This window comes from Diceros bicornis, chromosome 1 (assembly GCF_020826845.1).
Source record: "Diceros bicornis minor isolate mBicDic1 chromosome 1, mDicBic1.mat.cur, whole genome shotgun sequence".
NCBI classification, from domain to species: domain Eukaryota; kingdom Metazoa; phylum Chordata; class Mammalia; order Perissodactyla; family Rhinocerotidae; genus Diceros; species Diceros bicornis.
This window is the reverse complement of record NC_080740.1, coordinates 5,564,145-5,582,981: the sequence shown is the minus strand read 5'-3', so window position 1 is coordinate 5,582,981 and position 18,837 is coordinate 5,564,145. Positions and strand designations below refer to the sequence as shown.

Sequence of the window (18,837 nt, the reverse complement as noted above, 5' to 3'; positions counted from 1 at the left end):
AATGTCTCTTCTGTTGGCATCTCCCAGTCCTATTCCCAAAGAAGGCTGAAAGCAAATTAGGTGGTGGCAGGACCTGAGCCTGGAGAAATGATGGAAAAGGGAAGCTCCCCTCGACCAGTGTGTTAGACGGGTGGGACTCTCTTTCACATTTCTGGCAAGCTGGGAAATCTGTTCTCTCTCTGGCACAGCGTCACATTCATATTTTCCATCTATTAGGAGACTCTCACACTCTACCAGTTGCCCATTATCTACATTATGTATAACAGGCTCCCTGCTTACTTTTGACATAGGAGAGAGGCTGATGTGAGTGGGGCTGATGTAAAATTATCAAAATACTGTACAATGACTTGTATATTCAATAATGCCCAGACTTCAAAGATCTATCATTTTGCTCTGTTCTCCATTTCTTTCCTTATAATGCTTCTCGAAGCAATCCTGTCTTCCCAGTCTCAATACTTGTCCCAACCTCAAGGACAAATACCCAGACTACAGCTATTTGCTTTTCCACCTTCCCAACTTCACCCCACTGATCCCTGCAGAACTGCAAGTCTTCCTCACTCCTTCAAGGTCATGCCTCAGAATTAAGAGTCCAAGAGAGAAGTGTACTGCTTGGACCACTGAGTCTCAATTATTGTGGTAGGTCCTTCCCATTGGGAAGCTGGCCTTGGCAAGAATCCCCAGCGGTTACTGCAGAGTTGGGAGGAAGGTAGAGGATCGAGAAGGGATGGTTGGCCAGGGTGAGTGCATGAACAGAGAGGCACCTCCCTCTCCCACAATTCCCACTGCAGTTAGCTCTGCCATGTTGCCTTGGCCTTACGCTAGTTCTGGCCCTGGGGAAGAGTCAGTCCAATGAACATGGCTGGGAACCAACTGCAAGCTATTACTGTCCTACCGTCCTAAGTGGAGAGTTTATAGAGAATTCTAACTTGCAAAGCCTTTCCTCAGGGTCAAGCCCCATTTTTGCAGGTCATGACACCTCCTCATTACTTTGACCACTTGTTTACGGGCCAGCTTTTTGGTCTCTAGTCTCCCGGCCTGAGTTTCTGGCCTGTTGAACCCTTGTCTCCTGGCCTGGTATCCTAACCCTGCTGCCATGCCTGCCTAGTCCAGGTCAGTGGTAATTCTGGATCTTCTTCCCTTGATGGATTCACCCCCAGTCTTGACTTTTGCCTTCTCAGACACATTATTCCTTTGTGGGCCTCTGTTTCTGTTTCCTTTGACTTGAACTACCCCCAGGTCTCCCTAACCTACTGCTTGATCTCCGCATACTGTCACCAGCCCAGCTGCCAGAAGAGTCACGCCACAAGAGCGTGAAAGAACACAAGGACAGCTGGTTGTCTTCATGCATGCATATGCATACACTTCCTGACTGTCCCTGTGGTCCTCCCATCTTTACAAGTGGGGCCATTTATCTCCCACCTACAGATTCGGCCCTGCTTGGGGCTCAGAAGTCAACTGAACCCCAAGGTAGTGTCAAGCCCGGGCCTGTCTCAGGATCAGCTGTTGCCCTGGATGTGGGTCTGGCCACTGGGCTTTTGCCTTGATGCCAGTGAGCAGGTCCCTATCTTTACCCAGTGCCAGTAATGTAGTTGCTGTGTAACCTTCAATGCTAGTAATAAATTCCCCTCATCTTTCTGATCCATCAGCAGCATCTATCACAGCTGGTTGTTCCCTCCTCCTCGAATGCCTTTCTTCCCTTGGCTTCCAGGAACTAACACCTGACCCTCTTTACCTCACTTGATGCTCCTCAGTCTTCTTTCCTGGCCTCTCCTCGTTAACTTGACCTCTGAATTTTCTAGTGTCTCAGGACTGAGTCCTCAGAACTCCCCTCTTCTCTATCTACACTTCGTCCTTTGGTGGTCTCATCCACCATCATGACTTTAAATTGCATCTATATATAGTCATGTGGCACATAACATAGTTTCAGTCATTGACGGACCTTATATACAATGGTGGTCCCATAAGATGAGCACCATACAGCCTAGGTGTGCAGTAGGCTATATCATGTGGGTTTGTGTAAGTGCACTCTATGATGTTCACACCATGAAAGTGCCTAATGGTGCAGTTCTCAGAACGGATCCCCATGGTTATGCGACGCGTGACTGTACTGAAAGGGCTCAGATTTTACCTCCCACCTAGGCCTGTCCCCTGAACTCTGGTCCCACATATCCAACTGCCTGCCTGGCAGCTCCACTTGGATATTTAATAGCATCTCAAACTTAAACAAAACTGAGCTCCTGATTCCTCTTCCTTAACTTCCTCTTCTCACAATCATGTCAATAAAGACAATTCCAGCCTTTCAGTGGCTCTGGTCAAAAACCTTGATGTCATTCTGAACATCTTTTCCCCGCTCATACCTCACATCCAATCTTTCAGCAGTGCCTGTTTGTCTTCAACATATTTTCAGAATCTAACCAATTCTCACCACTTCCACTGGCACCATTATATCTTACCACAGTTATTGCAGTGGACTCCTGACTCATCTCCCTGATTCCACTTCAGATCCTCTGTAGCAGACTGTAAACACAAAAGCCAGTTCTCCTTTTTGACATAAATCAGATCACGTCACTCCTCTGCCCCAAACCCTCCAATGGGTTTTCATTTCACTCAGCATGAAGACCAAAGCCCTTTTGGCATCCACTCTGACCCTATCACCTCTTAACTCTACCCTGCTTATGCTGCTCCAGTCTGACAAGCTTCTTTCCCCTCTCCAACTGGTCTCCTACACTTACACCTCAGGGCCCTTGCACTTGCTGTTGGCTCTGCTGTGAATGCTCTCCTCCCAAGTATCTTCCTGGGTCTTTCCTCAAATGTCACCTTTACAGTCACATATTCCTAGACCATCCTATTAATAATGACAACTCCCCTGGCCCCAGTACTCTCTATGCCCTCATGTAGCTTTATTTTTCTGTAGCACTTAGCACCATCTGATGTATTATAGCTACTTTATTTACCTAATTGTTTACTGACTGTCTTCCCCAAACTAGAATATAAGCTGCATCAAGCTAGGGCTTTCTGTTTTATTCATTGCTGTAGCCCAAGGACCAGAACAGTTTCTGCCACGTGATACATAGTCCAAGATCACTTGTTTAATGAATTAATGAGTGAACGCTCTATGCCCAGCTCAGGTGTCTTTCCGCATCCAAGCATAAATATTCGAACGCCTATCAGACAGTGCCAGTTAACATGAAAACCCAACAAGTCCAAAATGGAGCTCACCGCATCCCCAACCCCCACCCAAATCTGCTCTTCCTCCTGCATCCCAGTCTCAAAACTGCCACTGCCATCCACTCAACTGCACAAGCAGAAACTGGAACCATCTGTGATGACCTCTTTCCTCGCCCCGACATCTAAGCAAGCACCCAGTTTTGTTTATTCTCTAAATATCTGTGAACATGTTGAATGTTGACCTCTCTCCTTTCCCGCCTACATTTTTCTAGTCCACATCACCAGCTTGAGTGTCCTAGTTAGTCTCCCTGCCTCCTTTCCGGCCACTAGAGTGCGCTCTCTAGCCCAGGACCTTGCCACTTCTCCCTAAAACACCTCAAGGGCTCCCCACAGCCACAGGCTAATGCAATTTGCAAGATCCTTCATGATCTGTTCCTTGCTTAACTCTGGCAACTCTTTTGTTTGCAGAGCTTTCCAGGTGGTATTTTCTCTGACTGAAATGTTCTTTCTCCCTCTTTTTGCCTGGCTATCACCTACTATTCTTCAGGTCTCAGCTCAGACGTCACTTCTGCCAAGAAGCCCTCTCTGCTGCTTTCAGAACACTGTGGACTTCCCTCCCAACAACCCTGACCACCCCACGCTGCACTTGATGTTCATTGTCCTTAAGCTCTATCACAAATGGATTATTCATGGTTGTATCACAAGCAATCAAAAAAAGTTGAGTAAATAAATGAACATATTAAAATTCATACTGAGATGGAGTAGACGGTCTTTCTTTTTTTTTATAATTTTATTTCTTTATTTTTCCCCCCAAAGCCCCAGTAGATAGTTGTATGTCATGGCTGCACATCCTTCTAGTTGCTGTATGTGGGACGCGGCCTCAGTGTGGCCGGAGAAGGGGTGCGTTGGTGCACGCCCGGGATCCGAACCCGGGCCACCAGTAGCAGAGCGCACGCACTTAACCGCTAAGCCACGGGGCAGGCCCTAGACGGTCTTTCTTATTCTTCCCGCTAAGTACAGCTAAAAATTCTGAACATTATAAAACATAAAGAGACTGAAAGAGAAAAAAGGCAGAGCAGCTAGAGATCACGGAATGGTGAGCTCCTTGCATATTCTTTTTGCCTCACAGATCTCAGACTTGGAACTGAAGAAGGTGGCAATGTAGAAATGCCAACAGGTACAGATTTTAAAAGAGCCCCAACAAAAGCCTGCTCTCTGTAGCCAAAGGACTAGGATAGGGGCAGCCTAGCAAGACAGAAAATGTTTAGACAATAACCTCTCTCCTCTAACTGAACACCAGAAAAAACTGTCTAACGGCCAGCCACACCAGCAGAGGCCGAGTGGAGAGCCTAGACCTCCACCCTCACAAACTCTAACAAGGTGCCTCAACATCACCATTGGGGTGGTGTCAGGCAAGGCTGAGCAGGGAGCTGGGACTTGCATCCTGCTGGCCAGTAACGAGCTCCTGCTGCTTCCCCTGTACGGTATCCGTGGTCAGGAGTGGAGCCTGGACTCCCACCCCTGCCCAGCAGTGACGAGGACACCCCTCTCAGGCGTCAATGGAGGCTGAGTGGGGAACCGGACATCTACCTCCACCTGGCAATAATGGGGCAGTGCGCCCTCTCTCCTCCCAGAGAGGCCTCTGAGAGAGCCAACCAAAACTGAAGGCTTAAATGAGATCCAAAGTCTCATTACATAATATGAAAAACACTGCTTTCAATTGAATACCACTCATCATATGAAGAACCAGGAAGATCTCAAACAGAACAAGAAAAGATAATTAATAGATGCCAACACTGAGATGACAGAGACGTTAGCATTATCTGACAAAGATTTTAAATCAGTCGTGATAATAATGTTTCAATGAACAATTATGAACACACTTGAAGCACATGAAATACAGAAAACATCAGGAAAAAATAGAAAGCCTCAGCCAAGAAATAGAAGATATAAAGAAGAACCAAATGGAAATTTTAGGACTGAAGAATACAATAAGCAAAATAAAAAGCTTAGTGACTGGGGTCAACAGCAGAAAGGAGGAGACAATGGAAAGAATCAGTGAATTGGAAGATAGAACAATAGAAATTATCCCATCTGAAAAATGTAGTGCAAATGACCGAAAAAAAATTAACAGAGCATCAGGGATCTGTGGGGCTCTAACAAAAGATCTAATACTTATGTCACTGGAGTTCAGGCAGGAGAAAAGCATTCAAATAAATAATGGCTGAAAACCTCACAAATTTAGCAAGAGATATAAGCCTATAAATTCAAGAAGCTGATTGATCCCCAAACATGATAACCCAAAGAAATCCACACCAAGAAATCCTCTGAGAGCGACCAGAGGAAACAACATCTTACCTATGGGGAAAACACTGAGATTGCTAGAGCCCCCTCTAAAAATGTCGTACCTGTTTTCAGAATCCCCACAACAGTTTCTGAGCACTAATTCCACTCTCACCCACTGTAGTTAACACTGGGTTTATCAATGTTTAAAATCTTGGCTTTTCTGCATAATAATAGAAAACTACGTATCATCATGGCTTTAATTTAAGGGGCTCCTAGATAGCTTCTGAATGGGGGCTGGACTCCAGAAAAACCAACCACGTGATTACAGGGTTGGAACTTCCAGTAACCCCCCACCTCTGGGGAGGCGATAGGGGCTGGAGATTGAGTTCAATCACCAACAGCCAATGCTTTAATCAATGATGCCCACATAATGAAACCTCCATAGATCCAGAGAGCTTCTAGATTGGTGAATGCATCCACATGCCGAGGGTGGTGCACCCCAACTCCACGAGGACAGAGGCTCCCACACTCAGGACTCTTTTGGACCTCGCCCTATGTACTTCTTTATCTGGCTGTTCATTTGTATCCTTTATAACAAACTGTAATAGTAAGTATAGCATTTTCCTGCATTCTACGAGCCATTCTAGTATATTATCAAACTTGTTGGGGGGCTGTGGGAATTCCCGAATTTGCAGTTGGCTGCCAGAAGTGTGAGTAGCCTGGGCACCCCATTTGCAGGGGCAGCTGAAGTAGGGGCAGTCTTGTGGGACTGAGCCCTTTAACTTGTGGGATCTGATGCTGACTCCAGGCAGACAGCATCAGAATTGGAGAATTGATTGGTGTTGGAAAAGACTCCCACATATTTGATGTCAGAGAGTATCTTAGAATATACCTAAATCTTCCCTAAGCTTCTATTCCAAGAAACTGATCCCCCTACATCTCCATAAACAAGTTGCATCTTACAAGGACCCCACTAAAATAATCCGGTGGGGATGCACTCCGAGCCCAGAGTTCTCATGAGTCTGTGTGGTAGGTAAAGCTGCTTGTTAGGGTCCTTCTACTCCTTTCTGTGCCCTTCAAATTATCACGTGCCGGTCACCGACCACGATCTTTCTAACCTGGGGAAAAGCAGAAGCATCTTCACCGGGCGTCTGTTTAAGGCTCTGCCATCCTTATGTTACGCTTATCTTTGATGCCGAGGTTTTGAGGATAGAAGAATGGTGGCGACATTTACACAATGGAAAAGTGTGGTATAAGAGATATATTTGGTCTTTGTCTCTGGTTCCTAGCACAGAGCTCCTAAAGCCTGAGTGATAGTAGTGTTTTCAGGTGTTCATAGAAGCCCCTTTCCATCACACCTGAGTTTACACTAATGAGGTGACTTGGTTGGGGTCCCTTGATACCTCAGGATGGAGCTAGTCACTGGAAAGAGCAAGTGATTAGAGAGTTGGAACTGAGAAGGGGGGTAGGGTTGGAGATTAAGTTCTATAAAAACTCTTGAACAACAAGATTTGACGAGCTCCAGGTTGGTGAACACACAAAAGTATTGGAGGGTCGTGCACCTGGAGAGGGTGTGGAGGCTCCCCGCCCCTTCCCCACACCCTACCCTGTGCATTTCTTCCATCTGGCTGTTCCTGAGTTGTATCCTTTATAATAAATTGGTAAACAAGTGTTTTCCTGAGATCTGTGAGCCATTCTAGCACATTATCGAACCCAAGGAGGGGTCATGAGAACTCCAGTCTATAGCCAGTTGGTCAGAAGTACAGGTGACAACCTGACTTGTGTTTGGTGTCTGACGTGGGGGCAGTCTTGCAGGACTGAGCCCATTACCTGTGGGCTGTGATGCCATCTCCAGGCAGAGAGTGTTAGAACTAAGCTGAATTGTAGGACATCCTGTTGTGTCTGCTGTGAATTAGAGAATTCCTTGGCATGGGAGAATCCCCCACATTTGGTGGCCAGAAGCAAAGAATTGAGAGTAGAGGGAGAAAACAGAGCTTTCCCTTACAAAAAGTATTTGCGATTATAGTTTTGTTTCATTTTTCAGGCACAGAAAAAGCGCTGCCCAATAAGTACATGTAATTTTAATTTCAAAATATCCTGCCTCTTTATGAAACGATTTAGGGTAGCTTATAAAAGACACAAAATTAATAAAATGGGAATGAAGGAGGGCAAATGAGGACGAGGAGGAGCGAAGCGAATATCTGGACCGTGCAGAGTTAGCACAGACACGGGCTCCCTGCCTCCTGGCTGCACAACAGAGAAAGAACAGTGGAGAAGGACCCGTTTTTATCGTGTGAAGGGAAGAGACAGAGCAGCTTCTGGGAGGGGGGTGCTGGACTCTGCAGAGAGGGAAAGGGGCACCACGACGGGCAGTGTCCTGTCCTCAGTGGTGTTTTCTCAGTGAATGCAAATGTAACCCCTAGTAAAACTCAAAGGTAGAATATCAAAGGTAAAACCTGTCATGTGGTTGACAGATGTGGTTTCCAGCGTTATAATCTCATGGCACTTGGACTATACTCAAATGATGTTCCCCCGAGATCATCATTTGACTGGGATTTTGATAGGAGTTGGCTGCTAAATGGCTCAAGAGGCTATAAATTTTAGCTTGAGCTGGAATCACAGTGTCCTATTCTGATCATTAAGGACAGAGTCTAGAAACTGGGCAAGGAGTTGGCAGTGCTCAAGTTCTATCATGAAAAGTCAGAGCCTCTAACCAGAATTCTTGTCAAGACGTATTCTATCCTACCTCCACGGGGACAAGAGGGTATTGGGCACCTGCGCATGGAACAGCTGGGGTTTTCCTCCAACAGCTGAGCCAGAGAGCAATGACTTCCTCACGTGACCCAGAGGAATAGGGCAGAGACGGGGGAGAGGGTCTGAGCCTGAAAGAGAGTAGGGGTAATTCACCACGGCCCTGGCAATGCTGCTCTGGAGGACATGTTCTTTCTCCAGCTCCGAAGGAAATGACTTCCTGCACGTTGTCTGATAACCTCTGCTTCAGCGCTGGAGAAGGTCCCAGCAACAAGCAAGGCTGTGGTGAGAACGCACCTCGGGGACCTGCAAGGCATGGCCTCTGATGTGCTCTGAAACTCACTGCCACGTTGTGCTGCTCTGGTCACTGAACGGGACAGGAATCCTACAGCAGGCTGGTTCCCGGGACAGGCAGCTTCAGACTCCTCTGAAGCTGACATTCTCAGACTGCTGGTGGGCCCGGCCCTTCGGCCCCTTTGCAGGTGCTCAGGCTTAGGCTTGCACTCAGCTCTCCCAGACTCCGTGTGCTCTCACAAGGCATCTCCCCTGATAAAACCTGGGCATGTTTAATCACACCTTGTCCTCTGCCTCTCGGAGGAACCGAGCTAACACAAACAAATTTCTGTTTTTCTCTTAGTTGATAGTTAACCTTTCTGACAACAGAAACAACAGGTCCATGTTTCTCATAGGATGGACCTGCCCAGTCCGTGTTTAGTTTTGTTTTGTTTTTAAGCCAGGTTTTTGCCATAGGAGAATACTCATCCTTCCTTTCCTTCTGGCAGAGGGGTAAGTAGCTGGTTCATCTAAAATAGTATCAAACTCGTAGATGTAAAACAAAAAAGGTAGCAGGCTATGACAGAGACTTGCCTTAACATGGAGGGGTTTATTTTAAATGTAGCGTTTAATCCACATCTGGGCGCTGTTCGCAGGAGGAGAGGCTGAAGAAAGAAAGCTGCAGTCTTAATCTTGTTTTGAGCAGCACCCTCATCCCAAGGCCCGTGGCACGCACCCCAGAAGCTTGCCCACAGAAGAGAACTAACGTTTGTTGAATGAATGAAGGAGATGCCGTACATGGGGTGTCTGGTTCCTTTCAGAGCCCAAATGTTCAGTAAGAGGTTACGGAGGGTCTGGATTAGAACTTCGATAAGCAGGCATCCATAAGAGTTTCAGATATTCTGCAGGGGGATGGATACAGGAGTACCTATAGGTTCCTATAAGCTCAGCAATAGATGTTCGTGAAGAAGAAATAGAAGTTAGAGAGTCTGGGTAGGCAGAGAATGTACCCTACTGGGGTCAATAAGCAAAAGGAGGGATTCAAGATTAGTTGAAAATGGATATCCCAAATGTCTCTGCAGAGTTCTAGAAAAAATCCTCCTCCATTTCAAAGTCCAGAGAATACTGAGGGGTCTTCCATGGTGACAGAGCACACACAAAACAAAAGAAGGCAAGGCCATTTGTCTTCACTCACGTCGAACGGCAAAATAGGGCTTCTATTCTTTTAATTACTCAGCTGCTCTACCCCAAAGCCCTACCTTCTAGCCCCTTCTCTGATATAAGGTACAAAGTCTCTGTCTCCACTTTGGGACCAGACGCATAATTTTCTTCGAATAGAAATCTTTTTTTTTGGAAACTGGAAATGTGATGGCTTTCCTCAAACAGACCAGGAAGGTCAAGAGGTACATTCTAGAGACCTCTTTATGGTTGCTTAATGCAGAGCTCATGCAGACACTTGCAAGTGTAAGGTAAGGACCCTCCCAGGACTGATCAGCAGCTCCAAGTGTGGGCCAAGAGAGGCTATTAAACCCACCCCCCACGGCTCTGTTACAGCTTCCTCACGCTGTCAGCCAACAGACTAAGCCACGGACACAATGAGATTCCTTCACTGGTTCACGGCCCTATTAACTCCTGCTAGCCACTATATTCCCCTACATTTTCTTTCTAAAAGATAAGAATGGAACCTACAACTTCATAAGCCAGATAGTTTTCGGATTTTCACTTTCTTGGGGAAATGACAGTTTGGCTTATTTTCTATGATTTTCAGTGGTGCTGTGGGGCTCAGAGTGCCTCTTCCTGGAGGCCCATTTCAACATACCTCCGGTCTGTGGGGTACAATTCCACTGTGACCACATCGAGAGAGTTCCAGGCCGAGATGGTCAATCCATTGTACAGACACAGCATGCCTATCATCATGGATTCACTGGTGCCGAACCAGAGGAAGAAACAGCTGATCCCCGAAAGCACCATAGAGCCACCTGCCAAGGAAGCCGACAAAGGCCGTGATGTTTCCCGCCATCTCAGCAGAGCCAGGAGCCTCGGGTCTTTGACATCTCGAAGCAAAACTGAATCCCCAGGGGAAGTTGGAGCCTGGGCTCCGTAAAGCTCAGGTATAGGCGTGTTCACCTGCATGAAGGTTTGCCTCTCTGCCTGCCTCCTGAACGCAGCAAGTGTGAAATGCACGTCATCAGTTACTCAGCTACTTAAGTGGAAAAATATACATCAGTCGCGCACAATTACTTTTTCAGTCTGCTAACTCACGGAAGCTGCTCAAATGAAATGTAACTAGACATAATTTTCACTAAAATTTAGTGCTAATGAAAGGTCTTAAGGGATTTCTCCTCATCTCTGCGGGATGCAAAACCCTACGGGGGCAGGGAGTACAGTGGGAAACAGGCTCCTTCTAGATTGCAGGGGCGGCTCTTTATTTTACATGAAACAGGCACATACCTAGCATCGTTAAGCGCCCGATTCTGTCCATCAGGAGAGCAGACACGATGTTCCCTGGCAACACCGCCAGTGTCCCCAGGAAGTTGACAAAATAAATCCAGTAGGCGCTATAGTCATCATCAAAGGTAATCTGGCATCCCGTCTTGTTGCGAAAAAATGAGCAGTTGTGAAATTCGCTGTCAATGAATTTATATGGCTCAAAATCTGTGGACACAAAGAAGGACAATTCGTCAGGCTCTCCACAGCTGTGCACCAAGAATTCAGAATTCAGAGAAGAATCACGGTATCGTAGGCTCTTTGAGGGCGTCAGGGCCTGGCCACAGGACAGGGTCTGGCCCAGGACCTCACGTTACAAAGTAGCTGAATGAAGGAACACCTTTGTTGAATAAAGAATACATTCAAGAGCCCAGTTATCTTCTGATTTCTTAGGGTTGGCCACTGCTCATTGTATTACGTGCTTACTCCTTTACGATGTTACTTGGTTCTAATTATCATGTTACCTAAGGACCATCAGGATAGTACTAATAGCTTCCATACTACAATTACAAAAAGAATTGGTTTCCAAATGTGCATGAGTCAGCCTTATTATTGCCAATCTACGGGACTCTGAGGCACAGAGAAGGAACAGGACTTTCCTGGGGTCCTGGAGGCTGAAATTATAAGTAAAGGCCTAGGTGGAGGAGCCCCCGGGGAACAAGAGCCAGTCTCCCTGGAAGACCACCAGCACTCACTGCTGGTGTTTCTCTTGAACTTGGATCTACCCAAGAAGGGGTGCAGATGATGGTGGGTTCTGCTAAAAGGCAGTGAGAATCAAACCGTATTGTCCTTGCTGACCAAGATCTGCCTAAAAAGCTGGCCTTCTGGGGGTGAGTGAGTGAGAAGCCAGTGATGGCACCAGCACACCTGACTCCTTTCTCATGTGGAGCTGGGCCCAGCTGGCTCCGGTCTGAGCACCAAAGCAGGAGCGGCAACAGCGTAGGCCGCTGCTCCTGCCAGTGTCGGGCTGTGATCCCGGACCGACAGGACAGGTGGACCAACGTGTGCAGGTGGGAAAGCACGGGCTTTGCAATCAGATAAACCTGCTTCAAATGTCCGCTGTTTCTAGTTCTACGATTGCGGCCAAATTACTTCTTTTTCTAAGCCTCAGCTATGGTGAAAACTCAGTGAGGTGGTGAATGTCTGCTGACCTAGAGTCGGAACCAGCATACAGTAGGTGCTCTACCAATGTTTGTTTCTCCTCCTTTTTTTTTCCCTGGGGAGTTTTCCAGACTCCATTAAATGGACTGGACTGAAAAACTGTCTCCGATTAGCACAACCACGTGTCGTCCGTCTCGGCTGACTGTGGTTCAGGCTTGCTCACTTAAGCAAACACCAGATTGTGAAACCAGGATTATCAAAACAAACAAACTACAGGTTAATTCTTTGCTTTAAAAATTATTCACCAAAGGATTTTTTTTTTCAACTTTGAACTTCAGCAAGTCCCATTTGCACTAAATCTGACAAAGACAAATAATACAAACTTAACTTGGATCCAAGCTGATCGAGGAATCCATTCATTTACACTTTAATCTCCACTTCCCTCAGAAGCCTGGGGGTCACGGTTCTGCCAAGAACTGGGCCCTTCGAAGAGGCCCCAGGCAGGGCTATGTAGCACCTACCTGTGTGGTCAAAGACAGTATCAATAAACGTGCAGTTCTTGAAGTAGGTGTTCACTGAAGTCACATCCTCAAAGGTGCAGGACTTAAAAACCGAATCTTTGAAAGTTACGGATTTGAACTTGACTCCTATGAATCTGCCCAACACACAAAAATTCATATCAATGACTATGTCCATCAGGGTTCAAAGCTAAGTCAAACAGGTTTAGAGATGTGATGCCCCACTATGGACACTCTTATTTTTAAAGGACATTGGCTCCTAGCCTTTCTAAGCTCTTAGCTTTTCTCTTTTCCCTCATGCAGCCTGTCTTTTGGCTATCTCATTGCTCACCAATATTATTTTCCACTGGAAGAAGAGATGGCATTCAAGAGAACTTCATTCAGCTTTTTGCAATGTCGGTAAGAGGTTTTCTGGGGTATGCAATTGAAGGTAGAGAGTTTGGAGATTACCCTGGCTATTGATTCTTTATTTTTCAATCCTATCCTCTTGTTCCTTCACATATACCTTTATTTGAAAATTCCCTACTTGGCGTTAATGGCTCTAACTTGAGGATGTGCTCCCATGCTCACTTTTCATGAAAGTCTGTTTCCTGAGCTGAAAACCCAAGGCTTCTTCATTCTCGTGTAGGGACTTCCGGTTAGCCTGAAGACAGGAAGTGAGAATCCTGCTTCATTTACATGAGGAATGATCGACTTAGCGGTCAAGAAATCCACAGGTCACGCTCATTTCCAAGATTTGCCTTCTCACGGCCAACAGGCATGCCTTGAACCACACAGAATGATGAGAGTTCTGCTTATTTTTGGAAACGTGTAGAATGTTGAAACCTGCTCGATACATTTTTGGGTGCTGCAAGGGGTAATTCTAGGTGGTGAAGATGATAACAGTCATAATAATCCTAATATCTTAAAGTAGTCTATGATACAGATCCGTCTGTGTTGATTGAGACTCCCAGGAGACACAGATAAATATTCATCGATGTATCTCGGTAATTTATTAAGAAACTATCAATGTATATTCAGCCAGTCACTGAGAGGAAAATGCTTGTTCAGCTGAGGAAGAAGTTCTTATACCAAATACCACTCTAATTAGGGGCAGAAAGGAACTGATCCTCTCAGGCAAGCGAGCTGGCTGACTCAAAAGCAATTCACTATTGAGAACTTTCAAAACTGTTCTCGCCTTAACGCCTGCCTGCATGTGTCAGGTCCAAGTGCACTGTGGCCTAACAGACCAACCATCTTAAAAACTCATCTTATTTTAACTCCTACTCCAGGGGCCAGAGTAAAACCACCTATAAATTTACCACCAAAGGAGGGTACATAATGGCACATTTTAAGAAGATTATCAATTTTCTGAAAGGAAACTGAATTCAGAAAGGGGAAACAATTTTATTTTTTTTTTGAATGGATAATACAAACACAGAATACATATGGTATAAAACTCAAAACGTGGGAAAAGGAAAAAGTAAGTCTTTTCCTGCCATCCTCAAGTCACCCAGTTCTTTTGCCCAGAGATAACACTGCTGTCAGTTTCTCATGTGCTCCTTCCAGAGCATTCTAGATCTAGGGTGCTGGAGACAGTTCTACACCTTGCTTTGTCTCCTGATAGCCCACCTCTGAGGTTATTCCACATCAGTACATAAAGAGTTGCCATTTTATGATGTGGAATAGGAAAGCTATTTTTAAAAAATGAGTTAGCTAGTGGTATTTCAAATTTCCCTGAAAGATTAAAAAAAAAAAATTCTATCACCTTCTAAAAGAAATGTATATGTTTTACAAGGATTTTAATCCTATTAAAATTATTAATCATTATATTGCTAATGTAAAAAATTTCTTAGTGATGACTAAATATCCAACTTAGAACTGTAACCAATATTACTAAAAATACGACTTGTCAGAGACACATATATTAGAAATTTCTAATGGAGTAACGAGACTTTTTTAAATAAACGAGGTAAATTTTCACCCTGGAATCACAGAGCACTTGACTCGTCAGTTTCTTCGGAAAAGCAAATGCAGATTCGAGTCGGTATTTTCTGTGGGAGAGGGAAGGTGACCCTGTGTGGCTTGGACAGGGATTGGCACCCCACTGAACTGCCAATTCAACCAATTATCTCCTGGTTAGTAACTCTGCTTTTCATTTCACAGACCATAAGCATCCCACAGAATTCTTTTTCATCTTTCCAAACTGGTTTTTGCCCTGGGAAACTTTGTTCAATTATTTTAGATTTTTACTTTTATCACTTCTGAAATTGGGACAATTTCCTAAGAATGATGTAAGCCATCAGGAACTGATAACGAGCAATGGACAGAAACAGCCACCTTGTCTGTCCCTTTCCCTCTCTGAAAGGATGAACCAGAATCACCTTCAAGAGCCAGTTCTCTCCTCGTCAAGAGGCATTCCAGATTCCATACTCAAAGATGTCCTTTGCTAACTTATTCCATATTTTCAACTTACCTTTGAGGACTCATTCCTGTTCTCTAATTGAAACGCTTCCCTATACAATTTAACGCCAATTCTTGATCCAGCACCATGGAGAAGGAATTCTGAGAAGTGGTCCCTTTTTCAGGGGCAGAAGACAGGCATCAAGCCACACCTCAGTTTTCTTCTCTGAATTAAATAACGCTATAACCCATCTTATTTTTGCACACTCTTCACTCTTCTGTAATTTCCTTTCCTCGCTTTCCAGGGTCTCTCTAAATTTTCTTTTCACACCAGTCAGTTCCACTACTTCATACACGTGACTGGCTCCCTGTAACATGACGAGTCATCAGACAGGGAAGTTTCAGACGTGAAGGGAAGTAACTGGCACGTGTATACCCTTTCTTTAAAGCCCATTTGGAAGTATGCAAATTCAGTCTGAAAATGACTGTACAAACTGAAAAAAAAACTACACATGGTTCAGCGAAGGGAAGGCTAATAAGAAATACATTTTTGAAAACAGGTAGCAAATTTAAGTTATTTCAAAGTTTCTGGACCTGCCATTGTCGTATTCCATTCCGGTATGAATCTGATTTTGCATCGTAAAGTTAATACTAAAATTTGCATATTTCTCTCTCGGCACATCTTTCATTGGCAATGAAACTGACTGCAGATGTTTAATGACATCAGGGAACCAAACAGACAATCCATAGTACCTGCAAAGACAAAGAAACGTGAGTTTGTAAAGACACCAGCACAGCGGCAGCGATGTGCACCTGCCTGCCATTTTCAGGGAGGTCGTGGTTCTGCAGAAGCACTTCTGAGCATGACTGGCTCCCTGTAACATGATGAGTCATCAGACAGTAATCTACACTGCGCCCTCCTCCTACGATTAAGTCTGCAATAATCAAGCTAGAGAGATGGCCTGGGGTTACCTGGACAACCAGGTATGTAATTCCTGAATGCTTCCTTTAGGAAGAGGCATCCCTAAGAATCCCATCCTATGCCAACACATGGCCTCTGCACTATCACCCCAGGCTGCACTAAGGAACCCCATCTCCTGGCCAGGTGGTACTAACTCCGAGGATCCAAAAACTGTGAGGGCCCTGAAGAATGCCCCCTTTACTAATGGAGACTCTTTCTGGATTCCTACACTACTCTGATACTGCTAGCCTGCGGGTAGAGCCTCATTTCTCAAAGTGGTTCGAAGCTGGGAAAAGGCTCTCCGGTTACTATCTGAAAATCCAAGTGATTTCCACTTTCTGCCTCTTGGCCTCTAATGGGTTATTGTCACAGGTGTGTGACTGGTGTGCTCCTGTGATCTTCAGGACTGCAGCCACTACCCACAGCTGGCTCCTGAGTGGCTGAAACGTGGCTAGTCTGAATGAGATGTGCTGTAAGTATAAATACCAAATTTGAAGACTTATGAAAAAAAGAATGTAAAATGAAGTCAATAAAAATTAATGATTTTATATTGATTATATGTTGAAATGACAATATTTTGGACTCGATGAGTTAAATAAAATATATTATTAAAATTAACTTCACCTGTTTCCTTTTACTTGTGTGTGTGTGTGTGTGTGTGTGTGTGTGAGTGTGTGTAGCTGTCAGAAAATTTAAAATGACACATGTGGCTTATATTTCTATTGCCAGTGCTGCTGTAAACTGGTGGTTCCCAAAGCAGGGTTCCTGGAGCAGCAGCGTCAGCATCCCCTTGGAACTTGTGAGAAATGCAGACCCTCAGGTCCCACCCAGACCCACTGAATCAGAACCTCTGGGGGTGGGGTCCTCCAAGTGATTCTCCTGACACACACTCAAGTTTATCCCCAGTCACACTGGGTTACACAGGGAAAGCAGCGGTTATAAGCATAAACTTTTGCAGGTGGACACGCCAGGTGTGAACCCTGGCCTGGCTGCCTACCAGCCAGGGGGATCTTGGGACAGTTCTCCAAGCTTCAGTTACTGCATCTCTAACATCACAATGATGATCATATCCACTCCTGGGTGGTTGCTCGGATTAAATGGGCTGTAAACTACCTAGCACACAGTGAGCGCTCAAATCTCTGCCTCAGGATTCCACAGATCCCAACGCCTTCTCTTCACAGATCACGAATTAATTTCTGCGGGGCGTGAGTGGTGGCCACCAAGCAAGAAATGACTCCAGAGTGCAACGTCCATCGCATTGCTCTCTAGTGACACACGTAGGACAAAATCCTTAAAAATGGCAACAACGAGGGAAGCATGCCACCCTGGAACATCCATCATCAGTGACGTGGGGAGTGTCAGCTAACTTCTCATTTGTCCAGCAAACATTTACTGAATATCCACTGAATGCTGGGCACTGTTTGAGGTTTCAGGGATATTATAAGGAAATCTTAAAGCTTAAAATGTGGTCAATAATAGCAAACAAACTAGATCATTATTATCCTGTAACTCCACATCTTAGAGGAGCACTTTCTCTTGCTTATCTTGGGACCTGGCCCAGTGTTCAGCACATAGTAGGCACTTACACATGTTAATTTTCAGCCCTCTCTTCCTTCATAGATTAATGGTTTTTCTAGAACTTGAGTGGCAGTTACTTTACATATTCTAAATCAACCTCTCAATTTAGAAATAAGAAACTAAAACTGACTAGTGTCCCCGAGTCACACAGCAAAATAGGCTGTTAGGTCTCCTGACCCCACTCTCCGGTCTCTCCCTTTGTTATCCCTCCCACACTGAGAAAGCTCAGTCATTTCTGACCACCCACCTGCTTTAACTTAGGGATGGTAAGAGACAGAACTTGCAGCATAAATGTTGGGCTGTACCAGGCACTAAGAGCCTAGTGACCTGAAAGTGTCAGGTATTAGCTAATAGCAAATTAGGCAAAAATAGAGCTGTACGCACAAATTCAGAAGTGACTATGTCAATTATTAGCAAATAAAATTCTGAAATGTTCTCCCTACCTCCTCTTTTCTTAGAGCACATACATGGTGGTTCTCTTCACTTGACAACTATTTATTGAGCACTTATTATGTGTGGGGGACATACACCAGTGAACAAAACAGTTTACAGTCCCTATTCTCACAGAGCTTCCAGAGGGGGAGACTGAGCTCCATTCTTTCCAGAATAAAAAAGCTTTTAGCGTATTAGAAGATGGAAGGTGCTAAGGAGAATAATAAACCTGAAAAGGGGATGGTGAGTGCTGAGGGGCTGTGATTTTTAAAAAAGGTGCTTTGAGGGGCTGGCCCAGTGGCATAGCGGTTAAGTGCGCGCTCTGCTTCAGCGGTCAGGGGTTCGCAGGTTCTGATCCCGGGTGTGCACCGATGCACCGCCTGTCAAACCGTGCTGTGGCGGCGTCCCATATAAAGTAGAAGAAGATGGGCACGGATGGTAGCCCCGGGCCAGTCTTTCTCAGCAAAAAGAGGAAGATTGGCATCAGAAGTTAGCTTAGGGCCGATCTTCCTCCCCCCAAAAAAAAAAGGTGCTTTGAGGAAGTGTCACTGAGAAGGTGACATCTGAGGGAAGACTCCAAGGAGGCGAGGCAATGAACCAGGTGGTGTCTGGGGCAACACAAAGGCTTGAGATGGAATGATTCTTGCACATTCAAGGACCAGCACAGAGGCCAGTGTGGCGGGGCTGAGCAAATGGTGGGGAGGTGGGAGTCATTGGGACAAGTCACCCAGGGTCTTGTTGGACTTTCCAAATACTACTGGTTTCACCCAAGCTTTATGACAAGATAAATAAAATGACTGGTTTATAAAAACCACAACTGTCAGCAAATCTAAGCTGAAAAAAATTCTTTCCTAGAAGGTTAACAGCATCCAACAGAATAATAAAAGAAAGCAGCATGAT

General features: G+C 45.3%; 1 protein-coding gene across 1 annotated transcript in view; it reads right to left on the bottom strand.

Annotated features, from left to right (window-relative positions):
- The window catches only part of SV2C (synaptic vesicle glycoprotein 2C), a 200,593-nt gene that overhangs the window by 12,683 nt on the left and 169,073 nt on the right, over positions 1-18,837 (bottom strand). The window contains exons 9-12 of the mRNA XM_058565464.1: positions 15,561-15,719; positions 12,588-12,721; positions 10,930-11,133; positions 10,298-10,457 (exon numbers count right to left, since the gene is read on the bottom strand). Coding sequence (XP_058421447.1) covers positions 10,298-10,457; positions 10,930-11,133; positions 12,588-12,721; positions 15,561-15,719 — 657 coding nt within the window. The remainder of the gene's footprint in view (positions 1-10,297; positions 10,458-10,929; positions 11,134-12,587; positions 12,722-15,560; positions 15,720-18,837) is intronic.